General features: G+C 45.2%; 1 protein-coding gene across 2 annotated transcripts in view; it reads left to right on the forward strand.

Moving 5' to 3' along the window:
• TRANK1 (tetratricopeptide repeat and ankyrin repeat containing 1) overlaps positions 1-16,972 on the forward strand; it is a 77,241-nt gene that overhangs the window by 33,427 nt on the left and 26,842 nt on the right. Inside the window, exons 9-14 of one of the 2 annotated variants that reach the window (XM_034662257.1) lie at positions 3,888-4,049; positions 5,762-6,016; positions 7,712-7,933; positions 8,362-11,277; positions 15,979-16,178; positions 16,488-16,625. In XM_034662257.1, coding sequence (XP_034518148.1) covers positions 3,888-4,049; positions 5,762-6,016; positions 7,712-7,933; positions 8,362-11,277; positions 15,979-16,178; positions 16,488-16,625 — 3,893 coding nt within the window. The remainder of the gene's footprint in view (positions 1-3,887; positions 4,050-5,761; positions 6,017-7,711; positions 7,934-8,361; positions 11,278-15,978; positions 16,179-16,487; positions 16,626-16,972) is intronic. The other variant, XM_002914654.4, reaches the window with a different exon arrangement.

Below are 16,972 nucleotides of genomic sequence, written 5' to 3' on the forward strand. Positions count from 1 at the left end.
CGATTATAACAATCTACAGTAATAAAGTTACGTGAATGTTGTCTCTCTCTCTCAGAACACCTGACTGTACTGTACTCACCCTTCTTGTGATGATACGGGATGATAAAATGCCTGCCTGATCAGGTGAAATGGGAATGACGTAGGCGCTGTGAGCATTAGAGCATTAGGCTACTACTGACCTTTTTAAAAAAGATTTATTTATTTGTTATTTTAGAGAGAGAGAGCATGGGAGGAGGGGCAAAGGGGCAGAGGAAGAGGGAGAGAGAATCTCAAGCAGATTCCGTGCTGAGTGTGGAGCACGGTGTAGAACTTGATCCCACAACCCTGAGATCATGACCTGAGCCGAAACCTAGAGTCAGATAGATGCTTAGCCTACTGAGCTACCCAGGCACCCCTACTACTGACTTTCAGACGATTTGTCTTAAGGAGGATCATCTGCTTCTGGACTGAGGTTGACCGCAGGTAACCACGGTGGAAAGTGAAACTCCTAACTGCTTTCACCTGCTTCTCCCAGCCACCACAAGGTGGCAGCACGTCCACCTCTTTGGCCGCTGTTACTTCTTCTAGGACCAAGGACAGGATTGGAGCGTTCCTTCTCCCCGGGGTTTGTAATCTCTGATTCACTTGAGGGAGAACCATTCCAGGCCTCTGAGGCCTTCTCTCTGCTGCTCCAGTGGAAGCCAGCTGCTTTCTGCTCTGTGCTCAGGCAGGCACCTCAGACACAGCATTCGGACGCTGGAACCTTCTCTCTGTGTCGATTTTCCCCACAGGTGGAGCCTGGGACTCAGAGGCCCTGGTTCGTCATTTTACTATCCCTCAGCACCAAGACGATGCCCTGTTTTCAGTAAATGCAGGCATCTGGAATCGACCTAAAGGATGTTCATGATACTTTTTCCTTATGATAAAAACAATGTTTTCTTTAAAAAGAATTACAAAATATAGGAAAGGAAAACATTAAAGTATGAGTTCTCTATAAACTCGCCTGCCTCCCCCACTCCAGTTAATATATTTGTGATTTATTCATTTAGTTTTATTCCATGCTATCATAATTATACATTTTTCTTTTCTTTTATAAAAAATGAAATAAGTACATAAATTTGAATTGATAAAATGTATGTACTAAAACTTAACCAGTTTTGCCTTTTTAGCTTGAAAGAAAAATTTCAGGCAAGAGCAAAATCTCTTTTTGAAATGATTTATTTCTATTTTCTCATACTTCTGAGCACTATTGCAACTTCAGAAGATCTCTTTTTTAATTTTTGAAAAATTTTTAAAAAGATTTTATTTATTTATTTGACAGAGAGAGACAGCCAGCGAGAGAGGGAACACAAGCAGGGGGAGTGGGAGAGGAAGAAGCAGGCTCCCAGGGCCTGGATCATGCCCTGAGCCGAAGGCAGACGCTTAATTCTGAGCCACCTAGGCGCCCCTTAATTTTTGAAATTTTTAATTTCAAATCTGCTTATATATATTAAATATCAATGTAGAAAATTTATAAAAACAGGTTTATATAAAAAACAAAAATTTATTGCAATTATACTTTGGCATATTTTATCCAGTCTTTTTGTTGGTGTTGTTTAGCATTTACATAATCATCTTTTAAAATGCAATCTGTGATTATAATACATAAGCGACTTTATATTCTGATGTTTCTTTTGTCTCCTACTAAACTTATAGAAAATTTAGGAAAAAAACACAAATTCAGAGTAATAAATAAGTCACCCACGTCTACCCAGGGGTACCATCACCAGCACCTTTCCTTTTATGCATCTTAACATTGTTGATAGTCTCTGGTTTCTTTCCTGACAAATGTGGAACTTTCTCTGACCCATTGCTTAACTATTCTGAACCCCATAACCATGCATTTATTATACAACTGCATCTAATTGTCTGTATTGGCCAGCTTAATCTAAATCTTAATCTGTTTCTGTTCAGTGTCAAGTGACTTTTCATACTTATTTCCCTAGTGGAAGAATGATATTCTTGAAAAGATTTTAATGGCATGAGGCTGAGGGACAAGTAAGAAAAGAATTTAATGGCATGAGGCTGGGGGACAAGTAACACATGATAATGAAGGAAGTTGCTCCTTTTCCAAGTTGCTCCTTTTCCTATTTCTCTGTACTGTGAGTTTTCACAATTTCTGTGTGTTCATAGGTATTTTAGGAGGAAGATGGGAGGGCCAGGTCACTGTCAGAGCACATACATATGTACTGAGCTTCCAGCTGAGGTGATGTAGGTCTTCCTTTGCTAAGTGGTTTCCGTTTCTTTTTCTCTGGAGGACAGTGCTAAAGTGGGTCTTGCTTCTCTCTGGCACCTAAAGGTCTCTTGAGTAGAGGGCAACGAGCATTTGCCCCCAAAGTTGGTGTGTGTGTGTCTCTGGTGTTTGGACTTGACTTGTTAAAAGGCGATCCAGATGTGTACCAGAAGGCACAGCAGATAATGTTGGAGCTCTGCGTGGATCCCCTAGATCCCTTTCACCGTTGCTGTGCTCCCCGACATGGGGGTGCCTTCACTTTGGAAAGCCAGCACCTAAGGCTTCCTTTCAAGGAGGACAGCATATGGAGCCAGTTTTGCTTGGGCCCTTCAAACTAGAAGTGCCTGAGAACGTACATCCTCCCAGGGCAGCCTGTAGCCAGTGATAGATGGAGGTGAGAATTTGAAAGCCCGTCTCCCTGGCCTAGGACTGGGACAGCTGTGAGGTATACTCGCTCCAGAGCTCCCCCGTAGGATCAGGCAAGGCCACCTGGCTTCCTCCCTGACTCCTAATCTGCTTCCCCCTTTCCCCCACCTGTCACGTCCTTGGTGAACTACTTGCACACAAATCCTTGACTCAGGGCCTGCTGTTGGGAAACCTGATGATGATAGGATGCTTTTCATTTTTTTCTCGTTTTCAAATAGTCCATCTCTTACAAAGTGTTCCTACTCTGTTAGAACATGACATTGAACATTTGTTCATCTCTGCACAACGTGACAGCACCTAATGCTGTGGTCTGGGGCCTTTTCTTTGGGTGTGAAAACACACTTCCAGTTTTGCTTCCCCACGTGCTCAGTAAGATTCTATTTTAAGCAACATTGCTTTTTGTGTGTATCACTGGATACCAAATAAAACATTTTCCCATTTCAACGTTCTGTCAGGGGAGTTTTCTAATCATGACTACTTTCTCAAATAAACTCAACCAAGGGGATATTGTTTTCCCTTCTTTGGCCAGAGAGGTGGCTCCTTCCTCTCGGGTTTTTCTGCTGGCCAGTGAGACGCATGGGTGGCTGGCATGTGGTTGGATGCTCTGTGGTGCTAAGCCCTTCTCTTGCTATCACTTCCTTCAACTCTTACATCACTTATCTATTGCTGCGTAACAGACTGCTCCCAAAATTTAGTCGCTTTAACAATAAGCATTTATTTCGATTGTGATCCTGCAGGCCGCTGTTTAGGCTGGGCTGTTCTCATAGCTTTAACTGAATTCCTCCCACCAATTGTTGTCTTGCTGATCTTGGCCAGGCTCTTTCACATCTATGGGCCTTCAGTTTGGACAACGGCACTGATTTCTCTTTGTTCTATGCAGTCTCTTGTCCCCTCAAAGTCGAGACTGGACCTGTCCACATGGCAGAGGGCAGGGTCTCAAGAGAGTGAATAGAACTAAGCCAGGCCTCTTGAGGCCCCATCTCAGAACCAGGACAAAAATCACATGACTGCATTCTATTGGTCATACCAGGTCCGGAAGCCAGGCCAGAAGGGTCGGGCAGGGAATAGGCTCCACCTCTCGATGGAAGGAGAGCCAGAGTCACCGGGCAAAGCAAGGGCGTCCACGGAGGGATGGAGAACTGGGGTAATTTTGTCAATCTCCCACAGCTGTGATCTCTGTATTCAGAAGCATCACCTGCTTGTTTCGCAGGACTGAACAATGGGGATGGACCTGTTAGTGAGACCGACATTTTCCGGAAGGCCTCTGAGCAGCTGGTGAAGTACATGAACTCAGGAAACCAGCTACTGCATAAAAACTTTCTGAAGCAAGAAGTAGTTCAGAGGTTCTTGCGTCTCCTTTCTTCTCTGCAAGGTAACTTTCCTTACAACGTTCAGTTGCGCCAAAGATGATTGATGCCTGTTAGTACTCTTTTCTAATATCTTTAAAACAACTAATTGAAAAAAATAAAAGTGATGACCTGTGTGTGAAACATTCAAACAGCACAGAACATTACTCAGTGGAAAGTCCAAATCATCCACCCTGAACGTTAGTCCCTAAAGCCCATCTCCAGCCTCAGTCTCTGTGTCTGGGTTTTCATGTATCCTGCTAGAATTATTGTTGCATATACAATCCCTTTTTAAATACCCTGGATATTTCTCTCTTCCATAGGTGTTGGCTAATATTGGTATATAAAGTTATTGTAGAATTGAATGTTAATTCTTTTTCACTATGAGGAAATCAGGAAAGTTCTAGAAAAGAACTTCAGATGACACATTTTAGATAATAATTAGGGAAGATTCTAGAAACCCTAAGGAGGTGAAATTTAGCATTTTTTAAACTGGCAGTCAGTATGGGCTGTAACGCATTCACGCGGACCATTCAGAGGGCTGAGATTTCTTAATTTTCCAGAGAATGTGGGAAGGGGTGGCCAGTGGAATAAAAATGCTCTTCAGGAGATGCCACAGATCCTAGTGTTTAAGGCTTGGAGTTTTATATTTTCATCTTAATTCTACCACTTAGCGGCTCTGTGACCTTGGGCCAATTATTTAACTTCTTAAGCGTCAGTTCCTTCACTCCTGCACTAGCGAGGGTACTAATCTGCTGCGATGATGGGTGTGGAGCACTTAGTCCAGGGTCCTGCACACAGAACTGTTTTTCTTATTTTCAAATTAAATATTAAGTATTAAAATGAATATTCATGTTAGAAATCCTAGAGTATGGTGGGAAGCAAAAACTAGCAAATACAAATTAAATTGCTCTTATTTAGGTTAACTCTTGATTTCCTCCCTTCTCTTCCTTCCTGCTTTCTTACTAATAGGGTTGCCCAACAAATTATAGAATGCTGGTTGAATTATAACTTTGAATAAACAGTGAATATAGTTTAAGTATGTCCCAGATATTGCAGGAACTATACTAAAATTTAATTTGTTGTTTACCTGAAATTCAAATTTAACTGGGATCCTATATTTTTATTTGCTAAATCTGGCAATTTGCTTACTGAGGACCTCCTTTAGAAGTTTTCCATCCATAGGATATACCAGCATCATGAACTGGGATAACCATTATCCTGTCTCCATACATTAGATAGCAGATGGAAATACTTAGTATATCATGATATGAACTTAAGAATTGAGGATTAAACCATCCTCTCACTGCTACCTGACAACTCTTAACTTTTTAATTATTCTATAGTGTCTCCCTGTATTTCAGTGCTCCTTAAGCAGAACACACTTTTAATATTATGCAAAACTTAAGCCGGGCTCTTGCCCTTCTGATCTCAGTAGAATGCCCTGACTCACGTATTCTTCCACGACACAGACAATTCCGCTCTCCTCTTGGGCCAGGCTCTACTCTCCTTAAAGAATTTCTAACCTTCCCAAGAAGGTCACACGGTCGGTGCTTATACTGATGTTTACGAGTGGTTGGATAGGTGCCCAAAGTAATTACTTGCTTATATTTTCCCCAGGGGTTAAAAACACTGACCGATAATTCTTGTTAATTATGCCTAAACGTGTTGGGTGGTATGTGGGGACAGGAATCATATGAACCTTTTTGAGAGTGTGGTGTATTCTTATTTTTGAAAGAAATTCCTCCTGACTTGGTCTGTGACATTAACCGTGACTGCGCCAACACCTTCATCAAGTTTTTACTGGAGAAACAGAAATGGCCGGAAGTGCTTCTGTTGCTGACCCGCAAAGTAAGTGGGGAGCCACCGCTGGGAGACTGCCTCATCAAGGGCTGCAACTTCTCAGACCTTGACCTCTGCACTGTCATCCCCCGCCTCAGCACCTGGGACCTTCGGAGGATGCAGCTCCTGGGCTGCCTCATTGACAGTGGAGGTGAGAATGCCCATGATGAGCACTGGAGACTTGTTCCTTGGGGTGCTAGGCCACAGCTGGTCCTGGGTCCTTCACTTGGCTTTGGAGACGCCTTTAAATTCTGGCCCGTTCTCTTCCTCCATAAATTCTTATTTTGCAACAGTGACCAGGTTAATGCCCTGTCAGTGGGTGCTGGCTTTGTAGGAGCTCTGCATCTTTGTGAACTCTAGTCACCTCTGTTGGCTTTTCGGGGCTCTTGGCCCCAGGTGTGGTGCACGGGTCCTTTCCTCCCGACTGCCAGCTGGACTTTTCCCTGTGCTCAGTATGCTGCGTGTGTCCCTGTAAACTCTCCAGCATTCTTTTCTAGTCAGTGGATTAGGATTGAGGTGCTTATTTGTAAAGAAACAGCCAAATAATTGGTGGGTGGAAATATCTGCCGCTATAATCAGCCCAATCACACTTGGCTGGATGTATGTCTGGAGAGAGCTAGTGTCTTGCTGGATCGGGTTTTATTTTTTTTTTAATTTATTTTGTAAAGATTTTATTTATTTATATGAGAGAGAACATGAGTGGAGGGAAGGGCAGAAGGAAAAGAAACAGACTCCTGTGGGGGAGCCCAATGTGGGGCTCGATCCCAGGATTGTGAGATCATGAACTGAACTGATGGCAGATGCTTAACTGACTGAGCCACCCAGGTGCCCTGGACTTGGTTTTATTTTAAAACTGAGTTGGAAACACCAACCTCCTCCTGCCCCCACTCCCCCCCCCCACTAATGCCACTACTAGTTGTGTGGCCTTGGGCATGCTATTTCTGCCTCCGTCTCCTTCTTTATAAAATGGGAATGATAACAGTCCCTCTTTCTCAGGGATGTTCTGAGTGTTAAATGAGCTCATGCATGCAGGTTCTTGGAAGAGCACTGTGGCTGTATGGTTTTCTGCTTGCTCGGCTGTTTAAGAGGGAATGCCCTTTATTGGTCCTTAACTCTCTAAGGGCCATACAAAGCCTCTGGGCATTGGCTGTTCCCACAGGTTCCAAGAGGTAGATGGAATGCCTCCTATAGTTGATTTCTTCAAACCCATTCCTCAAGTGGAATGTTACTACCTTTGCCTGGAAGCTGTGGCTGTCACAGATTTACTGTTTTATTCCTGAGTCAGCCAGCACTTAAGAAACGCCTCCCTGGAATCTGGTGCTGGGGACCAGGGACAGAGTGAATGCGGGGCTGCTATGTAGGTGTGTGCGGATCACAGGAGTGCAGGTCAGGGAGGCTGCAGGGCAGAGGGGAGGCATGGACTGAGCTAAAGGGAAGCTGATGTTGGGGGTGGAGAGGTGTCAGGGAAGATGCCATTTGAGGGTCAATGGGCATCCTCAGGAGGAAGCTTCATAGAAGCAAAGGATGTAGGAAGCCATGCTCATATCCTGGTCACTGACTGTGTGTCAGGTAGGGTGTTAGGCAGGCACCGGGGTTTCTGTTGATCACAGGCCCTGTCCCCACTCCCAGCCAGTGCTGAAGATGGGGTCTGGGGACATGAAGGGGAGCAGGAGATTGGGGAGAGGCATGGCGCATGAATAGGACACTGGAAGTAGTTGGGTTTTCACTCTGAGGGCTCTGGGAAGCCTTTGCCTCGGAAGCTGGGTCAGCATCAGCTCTTCCCTTGGAGTACACAGCAGAAGCAGTCCCCTCCTCCTCAGGTGAGCCAGGCGGTCACTTGTTACAGGGTACATCCCTCACGGGGATGTGCCCCTCTCCTCTGCCTCCTCAGCCTTGCCCGAGGGTCTCCATGACAACCAGGAGACTCCGCTTGTCATGTGCCTGAAACATGAGGACTTCGAGCTGGCGTTTCTTCTCTTGACCAAGGGTGCAGACCCCCGCGGTATCTCCCTCACGGAAGGTGATACTCCTTTGCATGCAGCACTCCACATCTTTTTAGACATCAAAGGTAGGCCTTTATTTTTTAAGTAGTCTTTTCCTTGAAGAGGAGGCTGGATATTAGAACTGATGCTGAGCTTTTTCGTCTTTCCTATTGGGAAAACCAATGATCTTAAAAAGGACTCTTTCTTGGTCAGGCCCCCTGATTATCTCCTGGCCACTCACCCACAACTGGATGAGAAGGAGCAACCATCATGGTGAATGGTCAGGATGTAGGATTGAGGAGGATTCTTAAGTTTCAAAGTTGGCTGTCCTCCAGACATGGCCAGATATCTCCTGGGAGCAAATTGTCCCTGGTTTGCAATCACTGGGTTATCAAGTACTTGGGGAGGTGTGGTGTTCTGAGATGCCCCTGGCTGGCATCTCTCCAAATCCAGGGGTCCCTGTTCTCTGGGAAGAGCGGCTCAGCGCTCACAGCGTTTTGTTTGTGTCTTTCAGCTGACATCGGTTTTAACTTCCTCAGCCATCTGTTGGATCTCTTCTGGTCCAACCCCACTGAATTTTGCTACCTCAACCCCAATAGCCAGGACAGCAATGGGAACACACTGATGCACATCATCTTCCAGAAGGGCATGCTGAAGCGCATGAAGAAGCTGATAGACCTGCTGGTGAAGTTTGACATCAACTTCAACTTGAAGAACAAAGAAGGCAAAGATGCGAGGCACCGGATTAAGAAGAACGATGCTCTGCTCTTGGCCTGGAACAAGGCTCTGATGGAGAGCAGGCGGAGGAACCGGCAGGACCCTACTGCCCATCCAGGGAAGCTCCCGAGGCCCACTGCCCCTGGTCACACGTCTCAGCTCAAGTCCCAGGGTTCATCCAAGTCACTGCCATGCAGCATCCCTGCCAGGACCCTGCCCGAAGGAGCCATGGTCCCTGACAGCTGGGAGACTCTCCCGGATGCCCAGGTGATGAGGCAGGAGCCTGGACCTGTCAGGCCCTGCTCCCTGAGAGACCGCCTGGTACAGGACATTACAGGTTTAATTCAGCAGGTTGAATTGGATACGTCCCTCCGAGAGGACTGTCCTCAGGACTCTGAGCCTCTGGAGACAGGCGTTGATATGGAAGTAAAGAAGGATGAGCTCCAGCGAACCCTGGGAGTGCAAGGCTCTGACTCTAGTGGGAACAACCACAGCGTCCTTGAGGCAGGGGGTGGATGCGGTCAGGCAGGCCTTGGGGCCTCACAGCTCATTCCTGCTAGCCACAGAGGGAGTGAGGGCAGCGATGATCCAGACAGCTGGAACACACAGGAGATCGAGGCCTGCTTCCAGGACTTCGAGAACATGACGTGGGAGATCGAGTGCACTTCGGAAACGCTGAAAAAGCTGTCCAGTAAGGTCATGACGAAGGTCATGAAGAAGAAAATCATCCTAGCTATTCAGCAGCTGGGGAACGGCGAGTGGACCCAGGGCCTGCAGAAGCGGCTGAAGCACTTGAAGGGGAGCATCCAGCTCTTCGAGGCCAAGCTGGACAAGGGGGCCCGAATGCTGTGGGAGCTGGCCATTGACTTCTCCCCCCGATGCAGCGAGAACCCAGAGAAGATCATTGCTGCCACGGAGCGGAACTTGCACTGCCCAGAGAAGTCGGGTCGGGTCTACACGGAAATCATCCGGATCTGGGACATCGTCTTGGACCACTGCAAGCTGTCGGACTCCATCAGGGCCATCTGTAATGCTTACAACCGGGGCCTGTCCTGTGTCCTAAGGAAGAAGCTGAAGGGCATCCACCAGGGCCATGTGTCAGCCAACGTGAAGGTCCAAAAGCGCATACCCCGCTTCTACGTGGAGGACACGGAGGCCAAGAAGAGCCGGGAACATGTGAATCCCGAGTATTTCCCGCCGGCCAGCGTGGTGGAGACGGAGTATAACATCATGAAGTTCCACAGCTTCAGCAACAGCATGGCTTCTAACATCCTCAATGACACAACAGCAACGGTGGAGTACCCCTTCAGGGTGGGAGAGCTGGAGTATGCTGTGATCGACCTCGACCCCAAGCCGCTGGAGCCCATCATCCTCATTGGGAGGAGTGGCACTGGGAAGACAACTTGCTGCTTGTACAGGCTGTGGAAGAAATTCCACATATACTGGGAGAAGGCTGAGCAGGCAGGAAGCCCGCTGCTGACCAAGCAGCTGTGGTTGAAGAGAAGGTTGGAAGTGGAACCTGCAAAGGAAGGTCCACGTATGGAGGAAGAAGACAAGGAGGAGGGAGAGGAGGAGGAGGAGGAAGAAGGTTCCATGGAAGTGGAAACAGTGGACAGCATAGATGAGGAGCAGGATAGTGGAGCCTGTGCAGGGGTATCCAGTGGGGAGCCGGGGGAGCCTGGCCAGGTGGCAGAAGTGTGCACCGCAGAGCATCCTCACCAGCTGGAGCATTTACATCAGATCTTTGTGACCAAGAACCACGTCCTGTGCCAGGAGGTGCAGAGGAATTTCGTTGAGCTTTCTAAGTCTACCAAGGCCACCAGTCACTACAAACCACTGGAACCCAATGTCCACAAACTTCAGGACTTAAGGGACGAGAACTTTCCTCTGTTCGTCACTTCCAAGCAGCTGCTCCTCTTGCTTGATGCTTCTCTGCCCAAACCATTCTTTCAGAGGAATGAAGATGGCAGCTTGAAAAGAGCCATTGTGGGATGGTCCACGCAGGAAGAGTTGACCATTCCCAACTGGCAGGAGGATGAGGAGGAGGCTGAGGCAGACGGAGACAATGGTGAGGAGGATAAAGCTGCAGAAACACGTATGTGTGACAGTGACCCCCGGGTGTATGTGACATTTGAGGTGTTCACCCATGAAATATGGCCCAAAATGATCAAAGGAAAAACCTCCTACAACCCCTCACTGATTTGGAAAGAAATAAAATCTTTTCTGAAGGGGTCTTTTGAGGCCCTCAGCTGCCCCCAGGGGAGGCTCACGGAAGAAGCGTACAAGAAATTAGGGAGGAAGCGGTCCCCCAACTTCAAGGAGGACCGGAGCGAGATCTACAGTCTCTTCTGCCTGTACCAGCAGATCAGGTCTCAGAAAGGTTATTTCGATGAAGAAGATGTTCTATATAACCTGTCCCGGAGGCTGTCGAAGCTCAAGGTGCTCCCGTGGTCCATCCATGAACTCTATGGCGATGAGATTCAGGACTTCACTCAAGCTGAGCTGACGCTGCTGATGAAATGCATCAATGACCCCAATGCCATGTTCCTCACGGGGGACACGGCCCAGAGCATCATGAAGGGCGTGGCCTTCCGCTTCAGCGACCTGCGCTCTCTGTTCCACTACGCCAGCAGAAACACCGTGGACAAGCAGTGTGCCGTCCGGAAGCCCAAGAAGATCCACCAGCTGTACCAGAATTACAGGTCCCATTCGGGTATGTCTGCGCTTTCTGCTTGCCTGCAGGGGAGGTGCTTGGGCGCCATCTTGCCCTGTTTTGTTAGGCTTTTGTAGCTGAAGTAAGGAGAGTATCTTGGAGTTTGTTGGGAAGGGTACTCACGAACAAGAAGTCTTACGGTTTCTGCTGCTCCTCACTCGTAGGTTGATAATCCAAGCTGTGGTTGAGTGGAAATTACATCTTAGGGAGCTTGCCAGGACATGAAGACATTACAGGGGAACATTTAAACTGCTTGCGAACTTTTGTTAAAGCACTTTGGAAGCACGTTCTTGTGCTACATAAAGCAATATGCCAATTACAAAGTCATTAATTCCCAAAGAGCCTTTTCTCCCGAGGAGAAGCCAAAGAAGAGGGCTAGGGGGTGGTGGGAGATAGCACGCACTCGGGTGCTTTTAACTTGAACTTTAGTTGTGCCCCTTCTCTGTGCCAGGCGTGATGCCAGGCAGCCGATATAGACCACCTGTACTTCACTCTCACAAGGACCCTGCCAGGCAGGCAGCCTTCCATTTTACAAAGGACACCAAGGCACACAGGGTTTGAATAACACAACATCCATGCCAGAATCCTTCCTTTATGCTTTATAAAATGCTCACACATTTACCTTCTGTGTCCTGTGTGTGTCTGTGAACAATATAGAATACCCTTTTACATGCTTAGGAACTTTATTTAATGGGATCATGCCACATACATCTTTCTGCCACTTCGTATTTTTGCTTCATGTTACATTTCGGAATTTCTCCATATTGACGATGTGGAGCTCTGGATCCCGCATTTCTAACTAGTGTTAGCACTCCATTTTATGGCTGTACCATAGTTTGTTGCTCATTTCCCAGTAGTGGACATTAGGCTCCTGGCAGTTTTTCACTGTGACATATAATCCTTTAGTGAACCTTCCTGAGCAAATCTCTCTGGATCTATGTTATATCTTCTAGGTTTGCTCTTGGGATGGGTGTGAAAGGACATCTGCTATGGTTTGAATTTCCATTTTCTTGAGACATGGTGTCTTTTCATGTGTTTCTGTATTCTGTGAATTGCCTGTTCTCCCTTGCGTACCTTTGTAATGAGTTGTTTCTCTTACTGATTTGTTAAAAATTCTCTATGAATTTTTGCCTTCACATCCTTTGTTGATTATAAAAATTGGAGGGCTTGTTTTTTAACTTTGTTACGATAAAATGGCAAATAAATAATGGTGTTCTTTAGTAGGAAGATCCTTTAAATTTTAACTTATGAATGTTTTCTACTATGATTTGCTCTTTTGTGTCGTAAGAAATTTTTCTGATCTGGAGTTACCGAGATATTCTTCTATATAATTTTCTAATGGTTTAAAATTTTGCTTTTTATATGTAGGCAGGTATTTAAATTTGGGTAAATTTAAGTAACTAAATTTAGTCTATCTAAAATGTGTGTGAGGTGTGACATTGTTTTTATTGAACTAAACCTTCTCTGATCTAATTTTACTTTTTTCCGCATGGAGAATCAGTGCTGCTGATGCCATTCACTGCTTGGCTCATCCTTGCCTCTGGTTTGTAAGGCTGCTTTTCTCATATATCTGGGACTCTGTTTTTGGGTTCACGGTTTTCTCTGATTTGTCTCATTTGTCTGTTCTTGCAGTTAACGTGATATCACATTTACCATAGTTATCAGATTCTCTGACTCTTTGTAATTTTGATCAGAATTTCATTGAATTTATTGCTCTTTGGGAAGAATTCCCATCTTTACATCATCGGGATTTCTGAACCACGACCTTGGTGTATTTCTCTCTTCAGGTCTTCTTTTAGCGCCTTCAATACTAGTCTATAATTTTCCCCAGACATTTCACACAGCTGTTAGATTTGTCCTAGGGATCCTATACTTTTTGTTACTATCATGGCTGCCTCTCTCTCTCTCTCTCTCTTTTTTTTACACTTTCTATCAGTTATTACTGGTATAGAGGAATTCTGTTGGTTTTTATATGTTGATCTGGTCAATCTAACAATCGTGCTGAACAATCTAACTTTTAGATTTTGGCATTTTTTCTGCAGATAAGGGCAGTCTTTATCTTCTTTTCTATATTTATCATTCCTTTTTTCCTGTTACATTTCATTGGTTAGGACCTTAAACAGAAGCTTTAACAGGCATCTGTGTGTTATTTCTGAAGTTAATGGGCATGTTTTTAATATTTCACCATTTAAGTCTGATGTTTATTGTAAATTTTGATAGATGCTCTTTTTCTAGATGCAGCTCAGGTAGGCTACAGTTTGGTGGAAAGAGAAAATACATACATAACACACACACACACACCACACACACACACCACACACACACACACACACACCACACACACACACACACTGTGAAATTAGATTAAAATTCTGATTTGCTTAGCCAAGGAGTCAGAAAATGATTAGAAGGCAGGTGGCGTCCTAGAGTGTAGCATGCACCACACAACTCAGCCCAGCTTTCCAGGGCTCTGGGATTCCTCACTGATGTCGCATTGAAGAAAAATCACAGGATCTGACTGTTCAACTTCTTGTTCTTCCGTGGTCTTAAACCTGGGGCTTGGATTGTGTAGGAAGAGCCGGCACAAGGTAATTTATTCTCTTAATAGGAAATAGAGCCTGGCCCTTGTTTATCTGTTCAGGAGATGTTTATTGAGCTCTCCTCCCCTGCCTGGCACTGTGCGCGGGCCAGGTGACTGAGACACGTAACTCACTTTTCTGTCTTCAGGAAGTGGCTCCAGTGGCACCTCCTTTTCTGTTGTTGGATCCAGTAGAAGGATCTGGCATGAGTAGTTGGCAGAGGGAGTTGTGCCTGGGAGCAGTTTTGATGTTTTTGCTAAGTAACGCATTAGGACAATGACTACATAAATCCCATCCTGGGATGGAGGGAAGACTGTGTGTATATGTTTCTGTGTATAGAACCAGAAAAAGCCCAAAATGTACTAGATTTTAGAGACTTTATAAAATGCCTAAAATGTTAAAAAAAATTACAAGCTACCTGTAAGTCCACTCCCTGCTAACATTCTATTTCGTTTCCTTTTGATCTTTTTTCTTTATCACACACATGTATTTATTGATTATGTAGTGACTATTTACTATGTTTAGTGAATATTTTCCCTTATTTTTCTCTTCTTTTAAAATTGAGATTCACATAACATAACATTCACCTGTTTAAAATATGCAGTTTAGTGGTTTTAATATATTCACAAGGTTGTGCAACCATTACCACTACCTAATTCCAGAACATTTTCATCACCCCAAAAAGAAACCCTATACCATTAGCAGTCATTCCTCATTTCCCCTCACCCCGCCCCTCTGGGAACCACTAACCTACTTTCTGTCTGTATGGATTTGCCTTTTCTGGACATTTTATGTAATAGGAATCATATAATATGTGGCCTTTTGTGTCTGGCTAAGTGATTAGCATAATGTTTTCAAGGCTCCTCCACATTGTAGAATGTGTCAGAGTTCATTCCTTTTTATGGTGGAACCATCTTTTATTCTTTGGTAGGGTCATTTAAAAATTATTTATCTAGTTTCTTTAGAAGGGCATTTTAGTGAATGCCCGTTTATCACTGCAGTCGACACTTCTGCCCTTTTCTGATTCTCCCACTAATGTACATCTCTGGCCCTTGCTAGCTTTTAAAGAGGAGGGAACCCCAGTAGCAGCTGATTTGCTTAGATTCAGCAGTTCCCACAGCAGAATCCACTGCTGTGCTCCCAACTGTATACATCTAATAATATTACTACTGGGAAGTAAAATTTCTCCTTATTATTTGGTAACAGCAATGGGGACCATGTATGCCATTTCATGGTGTTCTACCAAGAACATAGTATTTACCTGGTGTCAGGCAAAGGACACAAGGCACAAAGTGAACCATGGAGAGAGACCGAGGATGATCTGTGCTCAGTTCAGGTTCAAATCCTGTCACTTGGAGGTTTTTACTAACTTCTTGAACCTTGGAGTCTCTGTTTGTAAAAGTGGGATTATCTGGTCTATGTCACTGGGCAGTCCTGATGATTAAATGGGATACTTTTATGAAGATGCCTGTATTGTGGTCGTGTTCAGTCAGTGTGACTGGCAATGCGACTCAGAGCTTAGATAAGCAGTGGGACCCAGGGAGAAAGCTCTTTGCAAAATCCTTTCTCCAGCTCTACCATTTTTCTTAGGATAGTCCTCTCGGCTGGGTATAATCCTGGTGGGAAGGTGATAGAAGCCTTGGTTGCTGCCCCTAGCTAACATTCAGCCCTGCTGTTACCATGACAACGTCTCTCCGACTTCAAGCTCCAGTGAGAGGGTCCGAATAATTTTTGTTTCCTACCATCCATGCCAGTCCCTTATATTAGCATTCTAACAGCTTTCATTGTTTAAATTATATTTCTGCCTTGACTTTTCTTTATGAGGTAATTTTCTCTGAGTATAGGTCAGGAATGAGATCCCACAAAACCTTCTTAGCAATGCATCTCTGCCTTCATTGCCTGTACCCAGAGTAATACAGCACAGGGCCAAAGTGATAATCTGATGGGAAATGGAAATTGACTTGCAATTATCCATACTATCAGGGCCAATATTGCTTCTCAAGGAAAAAAACCAAAGTCAAAATAAAAAAATCAAAAAAAGCACAAATCACACGAAAAAAACCCCAGCCATGTTGTTGTCGTGTTGCTCCATATCTGACATGTGTTTTCTGTTTTATCTCAGGAATCCTCAATCTGGCATCTGGGGTGGTGGATTTACTTCAGTTCTATTTCCCGGAATCTTTTGATCGCCTCCCCAGGGATTCTGGCCTCTTTGATGGTCCCAAACCAACTGTCCTGGAGTCTTGTAGTGTGAGCGACTTGGCAATTTTGCTACGAGGGAACAAAAGGAAAACCCAGCCTATTGAATTCGGAGCCCACCAGGTGAGCTTGGGATGGCATGTTGTGAAATAAAAAGGCAGTTTGCGGTTGAAAAAAGGTTTGGGAGGCCGAATTATTCCATGGGGTAGAGTTCAATAGCTCCTCCACCAGAGTGGGTAAATTTCAGATCCAGGTGAGGGAGCAATTGTTAATATGTCAGCTAGCCTGGCTGACCAAATCCAAGCCAGCCACTTCTTTTTAAAGATGTTACCTGCCTCCCACAGAAATTGACTGAGCTTTACCGGATCCCTCTTTGTAGAGTTTGATGTTTTCCTCTTTCCTACCTTCTTCTTCTCTCCCCCCCAACCCCAGGTAATCCTTGTAGCTAATGAAATGGCAAAGGAGAAGATTCCAGAAGAGCTGGGGTTAGCACTTGTGCTAACCGTGTATGAAGCAAAAGGTTTAGAATTTGATGATGTCCTCCTTTACAACTTTTTTACTGACTCTGAGGTATGTTATGCTGAATTCTTTTCATGCTGTGCATGCAAATATGTATGAGCTACACTTCCACTCTGGGAAAGAGAACGTGGAGCTGAGTAGAATTGAGACTGTCACAGGTACCTCTTTCCGTTCTGGAGCATCATCCGTTTGGTGGGAGCTTTGTGTGCTTGGATATGGGTTTTGTCAGTGGCTGTGGGTGGTTTCCCAGTGTGTCATGGGCTGGTTCTCCTGTGCCCTGCCCTGCTCTCTCTTTCTTCTGAATGCCTGGTACCCGAGTGCCAGCGTCCAGTGTTCACTAGCTCTGTTATCCTTGACTCCCAAGGATGCTCCAGTTGGAGTGAGCTCTAAGGAGAGCC

This window comes from Ailuropoda melanoleuca, chromosome 6 (assembly GCF_002007445.2).
Source record: "Ailuropoda melanoleuca isolate Jingjing chromosome 6, ASM200744v2, whole genome shotgun sequence".
Lineage (NCBI taxonomy): Eukaryota > Metazoa > Chordata > Mammalia > Carnivora > Ursidae > Ailuropoda > Ailuropoda melanoleuca.